General features: G+C 42.8%; 2 protein-coding genes across 27 annotated transcripts in view; one reads left to right on the top strand and one right to left on the bottom strand.

The window, feature by feature from the left end:
* PDSS1 (decaprenyl diphosphate synthase subunit 1) overlaps window positions 1–14518 on the top strand; it is a 40323-nt gene extending 25805 nt beyond the window's left edge. For 3 of the 11 annotated variants that reach the window (XR_015139796.1, XM_086334738.1, XM_086334736.1), the window contains exons 8-11: window positions 5200–5280; window positions 5375–5488; window positions 10695–10775; window positions 14064–14518. Coding sequence is in view for 7 of the 11 variants with exons in the window: in XM_086334738.1 (XP_086190864.1) it covers window positions 5200–5280; window positions 5375–5488; window positions 10695–10775; window positions 14064–14204 (417 nt within the window). In the remaining 4 variants the exon portion in view is untranslated. Of the gene's footprint in view, window positions 1–752; window positions 4545–5199; window positions 5281–5374; window positions 5489–7178; window positions 7614–10694; window positions 10776–11573; window positions 12973–14063 lie in introns of those variants that run through there. The other 8 variants (XR_015139798.1, XM_086334733.1, XR_015139799.1 and 5 more) reach the window with 6 other exon arrangements.
* The window catches only part of ABI1 (abl interactor 1), an 88089-nt gene continuing 81580 nt past the window's right edge, over window positions 14503–21011 (bottom strand). For all 16 annotated transcript variants that reach the window (XM_086334730.1, XM_086334728.1, XM_086334724.1 and 13 more), the window contains 2 exons: window positions 20636–20821; window positions 14503–16444 (listed from right to left, as the gene is read on the bottom strand). In XM_086334730.1, coding sequence (XP_086190856.1) covers window positions 16269–16444; window positions 20636–20821 — 362 coding nt within the window. In that variant the 3' untranslated portion in view covers window positions 14503–16268. The remainder of the gene's footprint in view (window positions 16445–20635; window positions 20822–21011) is intronic.

Raw genomic sequence — 21011 nt, forward strand, 5'->3', positions numbered from 1 at the left:
AGGTGGACCTCATTAAAAATGAAATGTCTCAGGCTGTCCACTAGGAGGCAGGCTGCCATCAGCCCTGAACTGCCACTTTTCTTGTGATTTATTCCTGAGCTCCAGAGCTGTTAGAATTAATAAAGCAGGATGCTAGTGTGAGCTCCCTGAATAAAAGTTTTTATATATAAGTGCCTATGGGGAGAGATGTTCCAGAGGTGTTATATATTCAAAACTATTTTTATGTGGTTTTGGTATTTAAACGCAGACACGTGGGCTCTGAGAGAACACACGCAAAGCAAATTAGAGACATGAAAAAGAAGGGGTAAGAATTTAAACATCAGAAGCATTAGAGAAGAACTAATGAACCTCAGGACGTCATGGCAATTTGAAGGAAACCTCACAGCTTGCAGTTCATTGTCCTAAGGACTGTTTAATGAAAAATGGTATTAAATCTAAGAGAGGGCTGTTCAGGATTGTTTTGGGACACTGACTGATGTTAAAATAGAAGTAATCTTAAAAGGTGATTGGCTCTTTGTTTCTGTACATAGTCACGCAAAATACATTATGTAGTTTACCCGTGAGCACTGTGCCTTGTTCCCCAGAAAGCCTCACGGGAATGAGGCCAGAGGGTCTGGCGGCCCATCCAGTGTTTTCCAGTCAGACGGTAGCTGAGCGGAGATTTGAACCAGAACTGGATATGATAACCCTGCAGATTCATGTATTCATTCATTTTCTCGTTTGTTTTTCCCCTGAATTTCTGTTCTCTCGAGTGCTGCATGTGGCCTGGAATCAGTGAGCTACTGTCAAAGCTGCAGAGGGCCGCCCCAGAGCCTCGGGTTGTGAGTCAGAGCTGGAGAACGCCTACTTTTTATATGATATTCTTATCTAGTCTACACGTAGTCCTTATTCAAATGTTAGTAGCTCTCATAATGTTGTTAGAACAAGTGGGAACGTTGTTTTCTGGCCCAGGATCTAGTCTAGGATCTCATGTTGCATTTAGTTGTCGAGAATCTTTTTTTTTTTTTCAATTTGAAATATAGTTGTATTTTAGGCATATAGGAAAATGATTCAGTGATTATATATATATATATATATATATATGATTGTTTCCACTATAGCTTATTATAAGGTATTGAATATAATTCTCTGGCTGTATAGTAAATCCTTGTTGTTTATCTGTTTTACTTATAGTAGTTTCTGTCTCTTAATCCCATATTCCTAATTTATCCCTGTATCCAGTGGTAAACATAAGTTTGTTTGCTGTGCCTCTGTTTCTGGTTTGTATTTAATGATTCATTCTTATTATTTTTTAGATTTCACATATAAGTGACATCGTATAATATTTTTTCTCTGACTTACTTCACTTAGTAGAGTATTCTCAAGTTCCATCCATATTGCTGCAAATAGCAGTATTTTATTCCTTTTTGTGACTGAAGGATATTCCAGTGTGTGTGTGTGTGTGTGTGTGTACACACACACATACACATCTTCTTAAACCAGTTTTCTATTGCTGGGCACTTGGGTTGCTTCCGTGTCTTGGCTTGGTAAGGCTGCTGCCATGCACGCTGGGTGTGTGTGTGTTGCAGACGTGGTGCTAGGCCATGGTGTGGAGTGGGCTGGGCTGGGGCCTGGGCACCGTGGCTGCGGAGCTTGGGCTGTGGCCTGGGACCTGGGCTGCCTCTGTGGCCGGCCTCTCCCAGGACCTGTTGGCCCAGATCCAGCTCCAAGCAGGGGTGTGAGGCGGGCAAACCAGAGCTGTAGGCTGGGGACTGAACCGCTGTGTGCTCCTCCCAGGGGCTGTCTGCCCAAGGCCCATGGTTAACATGGTTGCCTGTTTTCCCACAGCCACGCTAACCAAATGTAGCCTTAGACTTGAGTGTTTGACAGTCTGACAGATGAGAAATGGTGTTACAATGGAGTTCTAATTTACACCTCTCTTTTCTGGTGAAGTAGAACTCCTTTTAAGATGCTGAAGGGCTGCTTTCAGTTCTTTAATTTTTGTGAATTGTATATTCATGTCTTTTGCCCATTTTCTTGATGGGTGGTTGGTCTTTTCTCCTCAGTTTTAAAAAGTTCTTTATATATGAAGAACATTAACCCTTTATCTGTGATTTTATGTTGAAAAAGTTTTCTCCCAGTGTTTTCCATTGGTTTCTGACAACCACCTGTTTTGGTATTTTTTTAATATAATGGTGGAGCTCCAATAATCTCCATTATTTTTAATAAATAAGACCACAGTACGTATATTAACTCTCATAGTGATGTAAACACACCCTTTAAAGACAGAGATGCTCGATAGATGTCAAGGGCTGTGCCCTTGTCGATGTGATCTTTTTGAGGTGGTTTTGAGGAGATGGTGCAGAGGAGTCTCCTGAGAGGTGTGGTCCTTACCGCCCACCCTCGACTCGTGCGCCCTGTGGCCTGGCTGTGGACCTGCTTCAGACAGAACAGTTAGCTGAGCTCCGCTCCACCCTCCCCAGGACTCAGGTGGGGGGCGACTCTGAGGCTGAGACGAGACGCGTGCATGTCAGCCTGCCCCCTTTCTGGTTTGGGTTGTGTACCTTCTGACTTTCCTGGTCAGACAGGCCTCACAGGGCAGGGGCAGCAGGGGAGGGGTGCTCTTCACGCCATCTTGGGCAATCTGAGCAGCAGTGTCTCTTTACTGCCTGGCTTTGCGGGGGCGGTGAGGCGAACTCAGGGCTCTCTGCTTCCTGAGCGCCATGACCGGCCTCTCTGAGCCTCGACTTTGAGGCCCGTTAAAGGCAGCAGATCCATGTGATCGGGACCAGTCTGAGGCAGACTGCCTGGGGTTCGGTCCTGATTTCGCCACCTCCTCATCCTGTGACACCTGGTCTCCGCTGTGTCTCGGCGCCGGCCTCCTCAGTGAGTGGCAACGTGAGAAATCTCAGGATAGTGCCCAGCAGAGTGCTAAGTGGTTGTTGACTTTTACCCTTATCAGCCCCAGAAGAGGTATTATAGGCTGTTGTGAGATCTAAGATGAGGCACAGTGCTTATCCTATGTACTCCAGACATTTTAATCCATTGAGTTTAGAAATAGAATGGCGTTTTTAAAAATCGACTTCTCAGGAAGGAAGTTTGTATTTCTGTGCTGCTTTGTGCATAGGAAATAGCATCACCCTCTACAGAACTGCTTTACGAGTTATTTCTGTCTAGAAAGGGGATGTCTTTGTTTTCTGGGCTCAGCATGTCCCAGGCTGCCTGAGCCTGGCTACGCACTCATTCTCTCAGCCAGGTTGATGCACTTCTTGACTTCTTTCACAATTTCTGCACTGTCTCCCCCGGTGGTCTCATGGATCCCTCCCTACAGCCCACCGTGGGTCAGTGCCTGCCGGTGGTAAGGTCTCTGCTGTTGAGAGCAGTTGAGTTTTTCATTCACTCAAGTGAGCGGCCGCCTGGCCTTTTACCACGTGTGCGTTTTTATCGAGGACACATGACCAAACATGACACAGGCATGGGCTTCACTCAGTCCCTGAAAACCTGCTCAGGTTATGTGTTCCGGCTGCGGCAGCAGACCAGGACACTCCCTGGCTCCTGTAGGCACAGCAGCGGAGGAGGAGGGCTGGTCACAGTCTCGGCAGACACTCAGGGTTACAGCTAGACGCCCGCTGTGTGCAGAGAGCATGGGTGGCGTCACGTGTCCTCCTTCCAGCCTCTGCTGTGGGCGCTTGTGAGCCTTGGCTTTACAGACGAGGAAACTGAAGCACAGACAGGATCACGAAGGTCACGTGGTAACTGAGGGGCAGAAGCGCAGCCCCCCAGGCTCACTGTGGCGCCCACCTGCCTGTGCCCAGCAGGGTCCCCCGTGTCCCCAGAGGCTGACGAAGGAGAGGGCTGAGGTCAGACGGGAGGCCCAGGTCACTGTGGCACCCACCTGCCTGTGCCCAGCATGGTCCTCCGTGTCCCCAGAGGCCGACGAAGGAGAGGGCTGAGGTCAGATGGGAGGCCCAGGTCACTGTGGCGCCCACCTGCCTGTGCCCAGCAGGGTCCCCCGTGTCCCCAGAGGCCAACGAAGGTGAGGGCTGAGGTCAGACGGGAGGCCCAGGTCACTGTGGCGCCCCCCAGGCTCACTGTGGCGCCCACCTGCCTGTGCCCAGCAGGGTCCCCCGTGTCCCCAGAGGCCGACAAAGGTGAGGGCTGAGGTCAGACGGGAGGCCCAGAAGAGCTCTGTCTGGCTCTCGGGGCCAGTCCAGGCCCTCTCTCCCTTGGAGGAGTGTTCTCCCCGACCCCACCCCCCTTCTCTGAAGTGTGGCTGGGCCTGCTTTGCATGCTTAGCAGAGCAGTGGGAAAAGTGCTGAGTAACCAGTGCCAGCTGGGCTTTTTGAGTTTTACAGGAGACTTAGAAGTCCTACTCCCTCAGTGACCAGGGAAAAAAGCTTTTATACAGTTACCTGACTTCTTGTGAGAGAAGCATGGAAACGGTAGGACCAGGGACTGTCCTTAGGTAACGCAAGAACCACACCTGTGTCTGAAGCGTGAGGCTTGAGGCTGGTACAGACACCAAGAAAAAACAGCTTTTCAGAATCAAGTGAAATCAACAAAAATGATTATAAGGACTACAAATGGGGAAATGAAGTATGGCCACATCCTGTGTACGATTAGATCAGATCTCTACTCCTAAAATAAGGGTAAGTCAGTAGAAAAATAAAAATAATGCCAGCAGTTGGGCCAGGTTTGCCAGGCACTGGAAGACAGCATTTCAGATACTGTAGGCTGTTTGGTTTGCACGTCAGAAAGACTGACTAGCAGAACTGGTCTTTTTTTTTCTTTTGAAAGTCGCTCAGTTGTGTCCAACTCTTTGCAACCCCATGGACTGTCCATGGAATTCTCCAGGCCAGAGTAGTGGAGTGGGTAGCCTTTCCCTTCTCCAGGGGATCTTCCCAACCGAGGTCTCCCGCATTGCAGAAGTGGTCTAGTCCTATCTCATTTTTCCCTAAGTGGTGGGAAAGATGGCCTGTCTAGTGAAAAGAGGTGGGAAAGGCGAGTTTTCTTGAAATTTAAAAAAACAGTCTGAGACTGAAGTCCTTTATTCCATAGGTCAGACACACAGGCCCTCTGTGATTGGTCTCCTGAGAGCAGTCTCTCCTGGCTGCACACCCAGCCTCGTGGCCCCTTTTCTGAGGAGGTGGTGTGAATCCCTGTGGGGCCGCCACCCTGCGTCTGCCCTCCAGCAGCTTACCTTGGGATCCTCTGTTTCAGGTCTCTGTCCTGGGATGCCCTGACCCAGCGGTGCATGAGATTGCCTATCAGTATGGGAAGAACGTGGGCATCGCTTTTCAGGTTGGTCTGCTGCTCTGGAGGGGTGCGGTCCAGCGGGCATGGCGGTGGGGATACTGGTGTGGCGGGGCTGTGACAGCCCTTTCTTCCTCTCCAGCTGATAGACGACGTCCTGGACTTCACCTCGTGTTCTGAACAGATGGGCAAACCGACTTCAGCTGACCTGAAGCTCGGGTTAGCCACTGGCCCCGTCTTATTTGCATGTCAGCAGGTAGGTTTTATGCACTTACCTGGGACACACTTCCGGGAGGCCCTGTGAGACCGGTACCTGCCGGGCATAGCTGATGGGAAGGTTAGATGAGGTGGGAGCGTTTCTAATAGACCAGAGTTCTAGATGTGATCCCAAGTACAGGACTGAAGCATCCAAGCCAGTCATTTTTGCCTCTGAACTCTGGTTCCTTGTCTGTAACATGGAGAAGATTATAAGCTTCCTTCCAGGGCCACTGTAAGGATGATATTCATGGAGATACTGTGTGCATTAAGTGCCGTGTGCATTTAAGGAAGCACTGCGATCATTTTCTGTGTGTCTTGGGCACTGACAGGGTAGGCAGTTTCCACATCTCCATTATAGGGCTGGACTTTGTGCATCAGAGCCCGTTAAACAGGCACGGGAAGGCCCCCAGCAGGAGTAATTCTCCAGTTCTAGAAATTTAACCGGACTGTTGGCTGCTCTCAGCGAGCCTCTGCCATTGCCTCAAAAATGTCAAGAGCAGAGGGATGCACTGGGACCACAGTTTCTTCTTGGTCCAGATTGAGGGGCTGTCTATTAAGGAAGGAAGTAAAGCTTCCATCATCTTCCCCTTAATATGCATGAAAAACTGGAAGCTTCGGAGAAGCCTCAGTGACTCGCAGGGCGGACCCGTCCAGATCCTGCTCTGGCCCCCGGCCACGCTGCTTCTGGCTTGCCAAATGCTCTCTTTGAAAGAAGTAGGACATTAGCTGGTATTTGGACTTCTTTCTAATAGATTTTCATCTTCATGTTTAATTCATTATTTAGCAAAGCTAAATGTTCATCACCAGGCTGTGAAATTTAGAATTAGCTCTGTGGTCCAGAATGTTGTAACTTGTCGTCTGCTGAAGATTCTGCCTCCATTTCTCTCAATTCACAAGGATCCCTCCTGTTTTCCATAGACCTCGGTGATTCCATTTGTGTTTGTTTTCTTATGGTCAGATTTTTAAAAATTGGATCCATTTTGATATTCTAAAAACCAGTGACCTTGCTTTCGCTCAGTTTCTGGTATAAGAAAACAGTCTTATCTTTTAGCCATACACAGGGAGATACTCAGAGAAGGCGGGTGCCTGGGGGCAGCAGGGGACAGAAGAGCGAGGCCGGGGACAGGCTCTGGGCGGCCCCTCGGGAAGCTGAGGCAGAGGTGAGAAGTGTGAGGGCTGCTAGGAGTGGCTCCTTTCTTCTGACTTGCCCAGCCAGAACTCAGAGCAATACGTTCTGACAGAAATCTGCCAGATCACCTTGTGTGCATTAAAGCGTGAGTGAGGGACTTTTTTTTTTTTTAACTATGAGCTCAAAAAAGCAGAGGATTCACGAGCCACGTCCATGTAATCCACGCCTCTGATTAGAAAGAGGCAGCACTGGCTGCAGACCCGCGGCTCCTTCCCGGGCCCCAGTGAGGAAAACGAGGGTGAGGAGCCACAAGCTGGGCCCGGCACTCTGAGCTGCTGCCCTGGTCCCTGGGCTATCAGGATGCCTGGGGAACGCGCCTCTCCCTAAAGAAGCCTGCAGTCTGCTGAAAGTCTCAGGGGGCTGTGCCGTCAGAAGTCTCCCCAAGCCTACCTAACTGTCCTGAGCCCCTGGGACTCAGTTAACAGCGGGGTCCCACTTCAACCTTAGGATGCGGAGTGTTTGCCTCTTCTGATTGTGTTTGACCACGAATCTATTTCAGAAGAAACACATTTACTTTCCTCTCCTCGAAGGAGTATCACTAATTCTGCCTGCAGATATGGAGGGAGTGACATCGGAGGGCAGTGGAGCACTCCCACAGATGGACTTGTCAGTTGTCTACGAGATTAAGTGATGGTTTTTTAAAAAAGGAAAAGGGACAAACAAAAGCATGCAGTGTACGAAAGCACAGCTGTGTATCACGGGGACACCCCAGCATCGCGACTCACCCTCACTGGCCAGGCTTCTCCCACCTGCCCAGAAAAGGAGTTAAGGCACAGCCTTTGGAGTGAGGCCGAGCAGGATGACGCTCCAGACAGGACTTGTTTCCTGAGCAGACTGACTGTTCTGTTTTGAGGCGCACGGGCCTACTGTTAGTCAAATGTTCTTTTCAAATAAAACATCACGTCTAGGCTCTACTAGTTCACACTGTCAAAAATTAAGATTCTTGGTCAGAAATTTGTCAAGATTTGTGGGCCTAAAATTGACTTGGGATAAAACAGTTTCCATAAAATAACATGAGACTGTGCAGTATCTCCACTGAAGGCAAACGCATTGCTCTTAACCTCTGATCTCACAGCTCCTCTGTGGGTAGGTCGTATGTCCCTTCTGCAAATAAGAAAGTGATGCTCAGACTTGGCCAGAATGAAGCCTCGGGTAAATGGTACAGCAGGCTTTGCATCCTCTCAGACCAGTGTCGTGTCCCCACACGCTCAGTATTACTGCTGCTGCCTGTGGGGATCAGCGCTGGTGTCCAAAGGGCCCGTCTGAGCCCCCAGAGGCCACCTAGAGCAGGGAACTGGCTTCTCCCATGCTGGAAAGGCTCTGAAGACACTCAGGAGTCCGTGTCAAGCCTTTGCTATTTGCCCATTTAGTGGAGTAATTCCAAGATGCCTGTCATCTTTTTCCATAGGTAGGTGTGTTTTATTTGCAGATTAATTTTTGAATTTTTCCACTTAAGAACATTGAGTTTCATTGCACCAAGACAAGCAACTTTGGGAGACCACTATTCCTTTCATTTAGCATGCTGACTTGTCTTACAATTGGGAGTTTGTTGATAGAAACCCCTTCTGTTTGGAACTCACTATTTTTAAAATCTCTCAGAAGGGGTTTTTCAGTCCACTGGGAATTGAAGAAACTCTTCAAACTCTGGGGCAGTCCCGGAGATGGCAGCACGCTCCATGTGCATGTGTACACATGCTACTATCTATAAAAGACACAAACCTTAACGTTAAAGTAAACCTTTAAAGAATAGAGGTTGGATTTCAGGATCTTCAGAAACCAAATGGAAGTTGTTTTCTTCTTTGGTGAGATTATATTTGTTCCCAGATACCCTTGAAAAGCTCTCTCCTTCCTTCTTCTGCATCTCTTCCTTCTGTGATCAGTCAGCAGACCTAAATGTCAACCTGTAGTCATGCTTCCAACTGCCGACACCACCACCACCAGCCCCGCACCAGCTGCACGGGCTTCTGCTATTGTTGTAAGTGTTGCCGCCTTAGAGTCACCCCCAACTTTTGCTTGAGTAACAAGTACACCACAGTTTACCGACCACCTTTTGTCATTAGTTTACGGACAGACCTCACAGTCAAGACTCTGATTTCGGCCACAGGTGACATCCTCTTAAGATCAGAGCTCAGGCAAGAAGAACCTTCCTGTCTCAGTGCGTCTGCAGGCAGGCCGGCACTCCTCCTGCCTGGTGCATTTCTCATGTCTTCTCTCAAGTTTCTGGAACAGGAACGCCTACGGGAAGAGTTTGATATTTGCATATTAAAACTGCATATACTTCATGCTTCAAAGGAAAGATGTAGTCAACACTCAATGGAAAAAAAAATTTTTTTCCCCAAATTTTGCTTTCTCAGTGCTTTTCATAGTAAAAGGAATCAAGAGAAACCATCCCATCAGCATATTTTACTCCAGTTGTTGGTACTGCAGGAAAATGCTCATCTCCCCTAAAAAAGGCAGTTTTACCAGTTGTTGGACCAGTATCACATTAGCTTTGAGGATACACAGCCTTCTAGAAATCCAGTTGTGAAATGTGGTGTTAAGTAACTGAGACCCTACTTGGTTTGACTCTTACCACTAAAATTGACTGATGGGAGCTTTCCTATGAAACTTACATTTTTTGTTCTTAAAAGACCAGTACCTGAAACTAATCACTGGTTTTCATTTAAGAACTAAGCAGGTGCCGCTCTTTACATTTCATAAAGTTATCAGCCGCCTCTCCTTTGTCTGGACACGTACTTTGTTCTGAAAGGAACATTCTTCATTCGTCATTTGCTGCCATCTAGTTGAGATTTTTCTGTGTGACCTATTTTCCCTTCCAGGATTACTAACACCATGGTGGTTCCAGGACAAAGCTGACTTCATCCCCCAGGCGCCCTGCCAGGGGAGCACTGGCCACTGCCCTGAGCACTGCCTGGCCGGAACCACACACCTTGTAACCTCATTTCACGGACTATAAGCTGTTAGAACAGGTTTCTGATCGTGTAGCTTGGCTCCTTCCTAACATAGACGAGGTGGAGGAACTCAGCTGTGGCAGCGGCAGGCCTTGAGCTTGAGTCTAGAGGAGGAAGTGATTTGGTGTCTTGGCTTCCTGGTTCTGTTCCTGGTGACAGTACCCTTACCTGGTTGCTAAGTACTACAGGACAGATTTTTCTCCTCATTGCACCTTGGACCTGTTTTCTGTTTTCCTCTTAACTGCCATCGGCTTAAACTGGTGTTTAGAATTCACTCCAGTAACCTGACTGCCGCTTCTGTCTTGGTCTCCTCTAACTCCATGATTCTCAACCTTGGCTGCGTATTAGAAATGCCCGAAGTTTTTAAAATATGACGCCGAGGCCAAACCCCAAGCCAGCTGAGTCAGAACCTTAGGGAGCAGATCCAGGCAGCTGCACCGGAAGCCTCCCCAGCTGACTGCAGGGCCGGTGGGCATCTAGCAGTGCTGCCCTGGTCCATCCATGAGCTGAGCTTTTCCTGGGAGTCCCTCTGCTCAGAGACTGGTGTCTCTCTCAAGTGAGATGCAGTTTAGGACTAAAAAGCACAAGGCTCATCCTCATCTTAGGCCAGTGATTTGATTTTCGTAGTTTGTAGGCAGGACTGGCATCCCCTGGGAATGCACTAGAAGGGCACCCTCAGGCCCCATGGCTGCTGATTCAGAAACTTCAGGGGAGAGGCCCAGTGGGCCCCCAGTGACTTGGGCAGCCGAGAGCTTGAGACCCTGAGGGAAGCCAGCAGGTGTCGGGGTGCACGCTGGCTCCTCCCCTCTCACTCAGCGTTGGACCCAGCAGAGAACACGTGGCAGAGTGAGCACTGGTCGAGGCACCTCTCAGGGCGTGGCTCGTCGCTGGGCCTGGAAGGAGGCATCCTCTTCACTCTGCTGCTGTAATTGGTACAGCTTGCTGCTCCCCCACCCCCATCATTTAAACCTTTGATCACCTTTTTTTTTAACCTGTTCTTACAAACTGAAGCTTTAACATTTGATTTCTCCCAAGAGCTCTAAGTAGGTTTTCTTTCTGGTTAGTTCCCAGAAATGAATGCTATGATAATGAGACGGTTCGGTTCACCAGGAGACGTGGACAGAGCGCTACAGTACGTATTACAGGTGAGACGATTTCAAAAGGAAGAGTGGCAACAGTAGGGGTGGCGCAGTGGAAGAGTCCTTTGGTAACCAGATTAATGTAACGAGTTTTAGACGCAAGACCAAGTTTGGTCAGGGAGTGTTCTATGTTTTCCTCCAAGAGTTTTATTATGTCTGGCCTATGTTCAGGTCTTTAATCCATTCTGAGTTTATTTTTGTGTGTGGTGTTAGGGAGTGTCCTTCCTAATTTAGTTTTACATGAGGCTGTCCAGTTTTCCCAGCACTGTTTACTGAAGAGACTGAAAATCACTGTATAGTCTCATCTCTTTTGTGAGATGAGGTGACCATAGGTGCGTGGGCTTTCCATCCTCTGCCACTGAGCTGCATTTGCTTTCATGCCAGTATCATACTGTCTTGATTACTATAGCTGTAGAGTAGGTACAGTCTGAAGTCAGGAAGCCCGATTCCTCCAGCTTCATTTTCCTTAAGATAGTTTTGGTTATTGAGGGTCTTTTGTGTTTCCATACAAATTGTAAAATTTTTTGTTCCAATTTTATGAAAAACACCATTGTTGGTAATTTGATAGGGATTGCACTGAATCTGTAGCTTGTCTCGGGTAACAGAAGTCCTTCTGACAATATTCTTTCGAGGACGTGGTACGTCTCTCCCTGTGTTCATGGTGTCCTTCATTAGTATCTTCGTTTCCTGCATACAGTTCTTTTGCCTTCTTATGTAGGTTTATCCCTAGGCATTTTATCCTTTTTGTTCCAGTGGTAAATGGGACTGTTTCCTTAATTTCTCTTTCTGATCTTTCATTGTTAGTGTATAGGAATGCAAGAGATTTATATGTATTTTGTATCATGCAACTTTACTATTTTCTGGTGGCATATTGAGGATTTTCTATGTATAGTATCATCGAAAAAGTAAGAGAGTTCCAGAAAAACATCTACTTCTCCTTTATCGACTATGCCAAAGCGTTTGACTGTGTGGATCACAACAAACGGTGGAAAATTCTTAGAGATGGGAATACCAGACCACCTGACCTGTCTCCTGAGAAATCTGTATGCAGGTCAAGAAGCAACAGTTAGAACCGGACATGGAAAAAGACTGGTTCCAAATAGGGAAAGGAGTATGTCAAGGCTGTATATTGTCACCCTGCTTATTTAACTTATATTCAAAGTACATCATGAGAAATGCTGGGCTGGATGAAGCACAAGCTGGAGTCGAGACTGCCAAGAGAAATGTCAATAACCTCAGATATGCAGATGACACCACCCTTATGGCAGAAAGTGAAGAACTAAAGAGCCTCTTGATGAAACAGGAGAGTGAAAAAGTTGGCTTAAAACTCAACATTCAGAAAATTAAGATCATGGCATCTGGTCCCATCACTTCATGGCAAATAAATGGGGAAACAATGGAAACAGTGACAGACTATTTTTTTGGGCTCCAAAATCACTGCAGATGGAGACTGCAGCCATGAAATTAAAAGACGCTTGCCCCTTGAAAGAAAAGTTATGACCAACCTAGACAGCATATTAAAAAGCAGAGACATTACTTTACCAACAAAGGTCTGTCTAGTCAAAGCTATGGTTTTTCCAGTAGTCATGTATGAATGTGAGAGTTGGACTGTAAAGAAAGCTGAGTGCTGAAGAATTGATACTTTTGAACTGTGGTGTTGGAGAAGCTTCTTGAGAGTGCCTTGGACAACAAGGAGATCCAAGCAGTCCATCCTAAAAGCAGTCAGTCCTGAATCTTCACTGGAAGGACTGATGCTGAAGCTGAAACTCCAATACTTTGACCACCTCATGCGAAGACCTGACTCACTTGAAAAGACCCTGATGCTGGGAAGGATTGAAGGCAAGAGAAGGGGACAACAGAGGATGAGATAGTTAGATGGGATCACCAACTCAATGGACCATCCCCAGACACGAGTCCAAGTAAGCTCCACGAGTTGGTGATGGACGGGGAAGCCTGCTGCAGTCCATGGGGCCACAAAGAGTTGGACAAGACTGACAGAATGAACTGAACTGACTGATGTATAGTATAGTATATCATCTACAGACCATGATGGCTTTACTTTTCTATGCGAGGCAATCACTGTTGAGTAATAGCAGTGAGTGGACATCCTTGTCTTGTTCCTGATCTTGGCAGAAATGCTTTGTTTTTCGCCAAGGAGAATGTTGTTTGCTGGTGGTTTATCATAGGTGGCCTTCATGTTGAGGTAGGTTCCCTCTACGTCCACTTTCTGCAGTTTCTGTCAATTTTGTCAAAAGCTTTTTCTGCATCTATTAGAAATGATCGTATGGTTTTCATTCTTCAGTTTGTTAATATGGTGTGTGACACTGGTTGAATTGCATATACTGAAGAATCCTTGCATCCCTGGGATAAATCTTACTTGGTCATGATGTATAAACCTGTTAATGTGTTGTCAAATCCGGTTTGGTAGTACCTTGTTGAGGATTTTTGTGTCTAAAATGTGTCATATTTTGAAACACTTGGTAAAGAAAATCTGAGTCCTTTCAATCATGATGCTACAGATATCTTGTTCTGAATGACAGGGAACCATGCAGAAGAAAATAAAATCAACTATATGTCTTGATATTTCCATAAACATTTTGACATAATAGAAATAGTAAATATAATTATTTTACTAGTGTTTAGCTTTTTGAAAGAACCAACATAAAAACATGGTTACAAAATGGAATGCAAATCTCTATAGGGTAAAGATAGAGGAAAGAGAAGGAGCAGTGGTTTCCTCGTCTCAGATGAGATGAAGTCAGAAGCTGATGCTACATGACGACAACAGTGACCAGTAGAAGGACTGAAGACAAACAGTCTGGTCAAGCTGGGAGACAGTACGGCTGGGCTTAAACCCGTCTTAACAGAAAGGCAATAGATAATTAAAACCAACAGACAAAACTGGTGCCTTTGGAAGAAGAAACTTGATTTTCATTTAAGCTCTTCTATATTATAAATGTATTATGTTAAGTTGCACTTAAGAGTTTTGCACTTAAGAGTTTTACTGTATCAATTTTAGTGTATGTGTAACTTAAAAACTAATACTTAAATGAAAAATAGGGGGAAAATAGATGGCTACTTGGTATTAATGAGTTCACTGCTTGGCATGGTAATAGAATAAAAATGTGCTTCAGTCTGAGAAAGTGGGAGAGACACAGAGAACATTAGAAACAACGTCCAGCTCTTAATCAGATCTCCAGAGGATGTTTTAACTCACTGTAGCAGGACTTTAAAGAGCTGACCCCAGTGGCTGACGTGCATCTGTTCTGTTGTATTTTCTTCCGCGTCCGGTAGAGTGACGGTGTGCAGCAGACAACCTACCTCGCCCAGCGGTACTGCCACAAAGCGGTGAGCGAGATCAGTAAACTTCGACCATCCCCAGAAAGAGACGCCCTCATACAGCTTTCAGAGATGGTGCTCACAAGAGACAAATGACACCTCTTTCTGGTATTTCTGGCAGCTATTTTACCAGATTGTGCCTCAAAAATTCTGTGGAATACACTTTGCTTCATGTGCAGATAACCAAAAAAATCATTTAAAAAGATCATTTCCTTATTAATGGGACTTTTTTTTTATTGGCAAAGTTTTTCAGAAAACTTTCTAAATGTATTTAAACCATCTGAATCTGTCATTCTAGTCCTATAAACTCTAATCGAGGTATCTTGATGGTTATATGTGGTATTGTTTACACAGTTATAGTAGCCACATGTAAAGCCATTACACAAATAAATAATCAATGTTAAAATTCATATGGTTTATCTTGTTTCACCATAGGAGTAAAGATCATAAAACTGAAGTCTACATTTCAGTCCACGTTAGATTTTAACAGTATCCAAAATTTCATATAGGAGAATGGTTTATTATAAAAGACTGTACATAAAATTTAGACAACAGGTTATATACAAAATTAAGAGAACAGTCCACTTGAAAAAAATGAAGAAGGTAGCTGATCACCAGTGATACTAAAATCATGTTTAAGATTAACAAAGGCAAAATGCGTATGCAACAGTCACATTGATTTGGTAGCAATAATGGCCTTTAATTTTCAGAAATAAACATCTTGCACTAGTCTTAACATTTACTATACTGTGGTAAGTCTGAAACGCCCAGTAGTACATAACTAGAAATCCAAACAAATCATTGAAACACAGAAACCCACGACTGAGTGCTCTACTTCAGTGTCCTAGGCAACAGAGAATTATACACGATGAGAAAACACCCCTCGAACCCTCCCTTAAGGGGAGACACACAAAGTGCACATGTTGCATTTCAATTATGTCAAAAGACAGCACAGATCTGTTGGCCAGGTATATCCCTGTTCAATGATTAATACATGGCGCACCTTTTCCCCCCAATTACTGTACATTTAAAATCTTTTTATGTTGCAAGTGCCAGGTAATGGGTTAAACAGTGCCTATTCAAAAATCCATTGCGTTCACTTCTACCAAAAAAAAAATATGTAAAAGATAATTAGCATTTCCTATCATTGAATCAGTATATGACAGTCCACTGGAAAACCAGAGGACTTGGAGCAGTCCTTAAGAATCTCACCTACAGCATGTGCACTTTGACATATTATCTTAGCTTTGAAAAAGCTACTTTAGAAAAGGAGTTCAGTAGACTGACTTGTAAATAACCATCTGTGATTTTAAATTCTGCAAAAATCAGCCACTGCTATTGGGATAGGTTGAGATAAGGCTAAATTTTTTTCCAAGTTAATATATTGAGAAAATAGAACCATAATTCTGCAATAAATCGGTATCTTTTATTTATCATTATTTTTAAAGCAAACCAGTGAAGGAAACGACAAAAAAACCTTTGGTTCACTTACGTATTTATGAATGGAAAAAATTTATAATGCAAATTCACTGATTAAAAAACTTAGGTACCAATTACAACATTACAGGTAACCCTTTGTTTTTGTTTTACGTGGAGAACTTAGAGACTCAGTTCATTTCAAGAGACCTAAGTACGTGTACTCCAAGTATTACACAAATTGGAAGCATCTTGGATTTTTTTTAAGTATATTTCAATACATAAATTTGTATGCATGCTTTAAACAAACTATATTTCAAGAATGAGAGAGTCTAAACAAAAAGTATGACCAGCACCAGCATTTAAGTTTTCTGATTTTTAGTATTAGTTTGACAGAGCGTTAGTAACCATGCTGCACTGAGACATGTGATGGCACGATCTGAATCACGATTTATTAAATAGACCCCACACCCCCAGAATATTTAGGCTGGTCATCAGGTTAACAATGTGTAAGTAAGTATGTAAGCATAATCTGTGACAGGCAGCCTCGTGTAGAATGCTGCTCAGCAATCCACAAACTGCCTCAGAGATTTATGCTTATAAGTAGACATTCAATTATACCAATAAAACAGCATGTTCTGAAAATATGGGCACATTTTAAAACATTTTAAGACAATTCTGTTAACCATAATAGTCCCACAGTATGACTGAGTGATAATACGAATCTACTTTAAAAGCAAAAATTTAATCAGTATAGTGCATGATTGATTCCACATAGTTTCCTGGGAACAGACCAGTCACTCGATTGCAGACTCCTTCATACCAGCCATCGTCGTTTTTCTTTATTACATAGATGATTGCACCCTCCATAAACGACAGCTCATCATCCTTGTCTTTTGTATAATCGTATATTGCCACAACTGTGGAGAAGAATTGGAAGATCATGTGAGTGCATTATATCCAAAGTTTAATTGAATTTTTAAATGTAATGCCAACAAATAGTATAGCAAACCCAAGCTTTTTATGAATACTCTTTAATTCTTAAATCTATATATCCAGGTAAGTCACGTACCCAACTGTGTGCCGAAATCACTAGCTTGATCTTCAGGCCAAACTGACAAATAACTTGAGAAGTCAAGAGTTCTACCAACCTATTTCGGAAAGGTCTCTGAATTTTAGTATTTATTACATGTTTCAATTCATTTGTTCAAATATCTACTAAGTGCCAACCATATGCAAAGCACCATTTATCAAAGTAACTATTGAGTGAAGCTGCAGAGCCAATCAGTAAACCAGGTAACAGCCCGAGCTATCTAATTTAAAAATATACATATATTGTGAAGTAAATCTCATCCTGCTCATCCCAGAAAAATACTCATATGTTCATATAATTTATGGGGCTATATCTAGATTTAAATATATATATACACCTTAGAGGTCAGCAAGAATTTTTCTTTATTTTTAAAGGAGAAATAGGTAAGTAAAGACTCACATAAGACTTAAGAGAACATTTTTGCCATTTATTGTGTTATCTGTGATTATGCTGAGTACAAAATATCCATTTCCTTGCAAACAGTGTTGTGGAGAGGAAAGACATCAAAAAATCACTAGCTTTCCAAACCACTGGTTTATTAAGTATTCCTTCTTTCTGGCTTTATAACATGATCATTCTGGAATATGCAATTTTCCAATATATGTGAAAGTATGTCATACAAAATTTTTTTCATTACCTCATGTAATCTTTTTCTTAAAAGAGGATTTTTAAGACATTTAAGATATTTTGGAATTCATTTTTTCCTTAAGAAAGGTGGCTATGCTCCATAATTATTCTGAATTAATAAATTACAATAAGGAAGAGACCCGAAGTACTGATCCACAGCATCATTTGATAAAGTAAAACAGGCGATCTTTTTTTTCCCCTTTACAAAACAGTATATGAAGTAAACTCAACAAGTACATTTTCCTCCATTATAATCCTGCAGTGAAATCACAGCGTAATCAGAGGCTCAATTAACATGCCCAGTTTCAAAACACCAAAACATACAGCATAAATAACATTAATTATTCTGGTATTTTTGGCTAAATAACCACCCAAGAAAACCAAGTGACTGCTAGAAAGAAACATTTTCTTTTGTATTCCGTCACATTTTTAGTGGTATAGATGAGTTTTAAACTGATCATGACAATGCCTGATATCCTCAAAGTCATTCAGCAAAATTAAAATAGTATTTCCTCATCTTCTTAGTTCCACTTATACTAAGAGCTGATAAAAAACACTACACCCAACTCATTGTCTCTATTTGCCAAACCCCCTCTGTAAATGAAACTTAGTCGCCCCTCCCCTTGCCCAATGCATATATTCTCATGTAACAGTTCTCACTGCTGAGTATTTAACCATTAACAATGTGCGTCCATCCTAGTGTGTAGGAGCCTAGTCCACATAAAGGTCTGAACTCTCCCTTCTCTATATACTCACTGTAGGGTTCTGTGGGCCTAGACATCTAGTATTCTTATCTACATCTGTCATGAATGCATGCATGCTAAGTCACTTCAGTCGTGTCCAACTGTGTGTGACCCTATGGATGCTTTGCAGCCTGCCAGGCTCCTCTGTCCATGGGATTTCCCAGGCAAGAATACTGGAGTGGGTTGCCATGCCTCCTCCAGACCCAGGGATCAAACATGTGTCCCTTGAATTGCAGGCAGATGTGAGCCAACAGGGGAACCCCTACATCTGTCTACATGATAAAAATTTGGAGATAGCTATCTAGTCCCTCTGAAATCATCTTTTTCCTCAACTTAGAAACAATGCTTTTAACTCGTTATAGATACACTGTCTTATTAAAATATTTCAGCCTCCTGAATATCATCCTCAAAATTAAACATACTATTAGTCTAATATAAATGACTGAATCTGGCTTCTGCAACAGTCATGTCGTACTGTTGGATTAACATATTCAATTGAAATCCTATTAAACCTGGTTTTAATCATCTTGTGACTTATAAAGGTGACTATTAAAGGCTTTAAATATAACCCTACTGAATACCAACTTTCTGATTAAGACCAGGAGTCCGTAAACAATGGCCCATGACCAAATTCAAACCAAAGCCTTTCTGTCAATAGATTTTACTGGGGCACAGCCACATCCTCACTTGTGTTCCGTCTATGACTGCTTGTTTTGTTTTTCCCCCTTTGGTTGCGCTGCATGGCTTGTGGGATCTCAGTTCCCCAACCAGGGTTTGAACCCGGGCCCTCAGCCCGGAAGCGTGAAGTCCTAACCACTGGACCGCCAGGGGATTCTCAACGACTGCTTCTGCGCTACAACAGTGGGGTTGAGTAGCTGTGACAAGTCTGAATGACCAGCAAAGTTTAAGATATTTCATTTTGCAAATATATACAAATATCAAAGAATTATGTTGTACACCTGAAACTAATATGTCAATATACCTTGATTACTTAAAAAGTTTATTATTTGGTCTTTTCCAAAAAATATGGTGACTCCTGGTTTAAGACTCATTATTTCATTCAACTTGTGAAGAAATTTCTTTAATCCTGCTCTATTACCAAATACATTAACCATTATATCATTCCAAATCTGTTACGTAAATATAACTTGTCCCATTTTCATAGTTATTTAAATTTGCTCTTCCATACCAGAAAATATGGGTCAAAACACAATTCAAGACTGCTCACATTTATCACTCTCATAATAACAACAGCATATCTATTTGAAGGTACATGAGAATCTAAATATGAAGTAGAACATTCAAGACTTCCTCAGTAATATGTAGAATATTTACTGTTTAAAAATATAAAAAGAAAACAGCCTATTTACTTCAACCATGTATTTAAAACTTGGGTAGGAAAGAATGCTACAGGTATTTGCTTAAGGTGGCAATCAAATGTGATCAACTACATAGCATGCATTTTTCAGAACTCTACAAAGACATTTTTATTGGCATAGAAGTAGATGACAAAAAGCAAATAAACTCACAAAAAACAGTTTCCTTCCCACCCACTACTACTTAATAATTACAGTGAATGTCAGATAATGCAGGTGAATTTGGACATCAGAGTTACACATAATTTCAACATTCTGGTGATTATTTTCTCATTTACAAGATCAAGTAGCTGAAAACCTTAATTGAGGTTTTTTTCTCATATATCTCCCAATATATTTTAAAATATTTAGATATGAAAGTTTTCTAATTTTATTGTAACAGCTTAGAAACTTGGTTTTAAATCTTAATTACATGAACTTACTAGTAAATCATTTAACTCCTTCTCTGTGCCTTATCTGTTTATCATCTTAAAAATCGCAGTCAAGTTGGAGATTTGTCATTTGAAAAATCACAATTAACAGACTATATTTTCAATTTAAAAAATTAAAAATGTCTCTCCAGATGAAAGGATAAAGATGTGGTATATGTATTTAATATATACAGTGGAATACTACTCAGCCATAGTAAAGACAAAAATGATGCCGTTTACAGCAACATGGATGGCCCTAGAGATTACCTCACTTACTTACTACTTACTAAGGGAAGCAGTCAGAGAAAGACAGATACTTTGTGATATCACTTATATGTGAAATAAAAAAAATGATACAAAATGAATTTTAAAGAAAAATAGAAACAGACACACAAACATAGAAAAACTTAAGTTACCAAAGGGGAAGGGGGTAGGGTAGGGATAAACTCAGAGTCTAGGATTAGCAGATACAAACGACTATATATAATATAAACAGCAAGGACCTACTGTATAGCACAGGAAGCTATATTCAATATCCTGTAATAAACTATAATGGAAGAAATCTGAAAAAGAATTCAGATATATATACACACACATACACTTCGGCATATAACTGAATCACTTTGCTGTACACTAGAAACTAACACAACACTGTAAATCAACTATACTCCAATTAAAAAATAAATAGAAAATAAAGAATCCTTGCTTTATATTGGGAAATGTGTAGGAACTAAATCATCTTGGCTGAATAAGGGTGTTCAAAAGGTAGAGACATACTGGACTAGGTGTTCCTTACAGCTCTAAAATACGATCATCGCTGGTTCCTTCCTGTTACAGCAATTCAGTGATGACTGTACCTTACCTTTCTCAATATAATTCTTGGGGGCCCAAGCAGGATCCCCATCTGCGTATGGGTCGTTATACTGAACTACTGCGGCCTCCTCATCTTCATAATCCACTGGTGGCGGCGGTGGCGGAGGTGGCGAGTCATCAAACATGGGGATGTCGTCTGGCGGAGGTGGTGGTGGTGGAGTTGGACTATCGGCAACTAAAAAATTCAGATAATTAATTGAAGTCAGAAATCAGATTAGATGGAAATTCCTAAGTTAACAGAATTTAAGGAAGCTCTATCATATACAGCATGCACTATAATAATACATGCAAGATTAGAAATAAAAGCTTGGTGTGTTAAAGCTTCTACTACTTTTAAGAATAATTTTGCAATAATAAAATGAGCT

Source organism: Bos grunniens, chromosome 13, assembly GCF_055505025.1.
Source record: "Bos grunniens cultivar Pamir isolate PY7600 chromosome 13, Bosgru_T2T1.0, whole genome shotgun sequence".
In the NCBI taxonomy this organism is placed as follows: domain Eukaryota; kingdom Metazoa; phylum Chordata; class Mammalia; order Artiodactyla; family Bovidae; genus Bos; species Bos grunniens.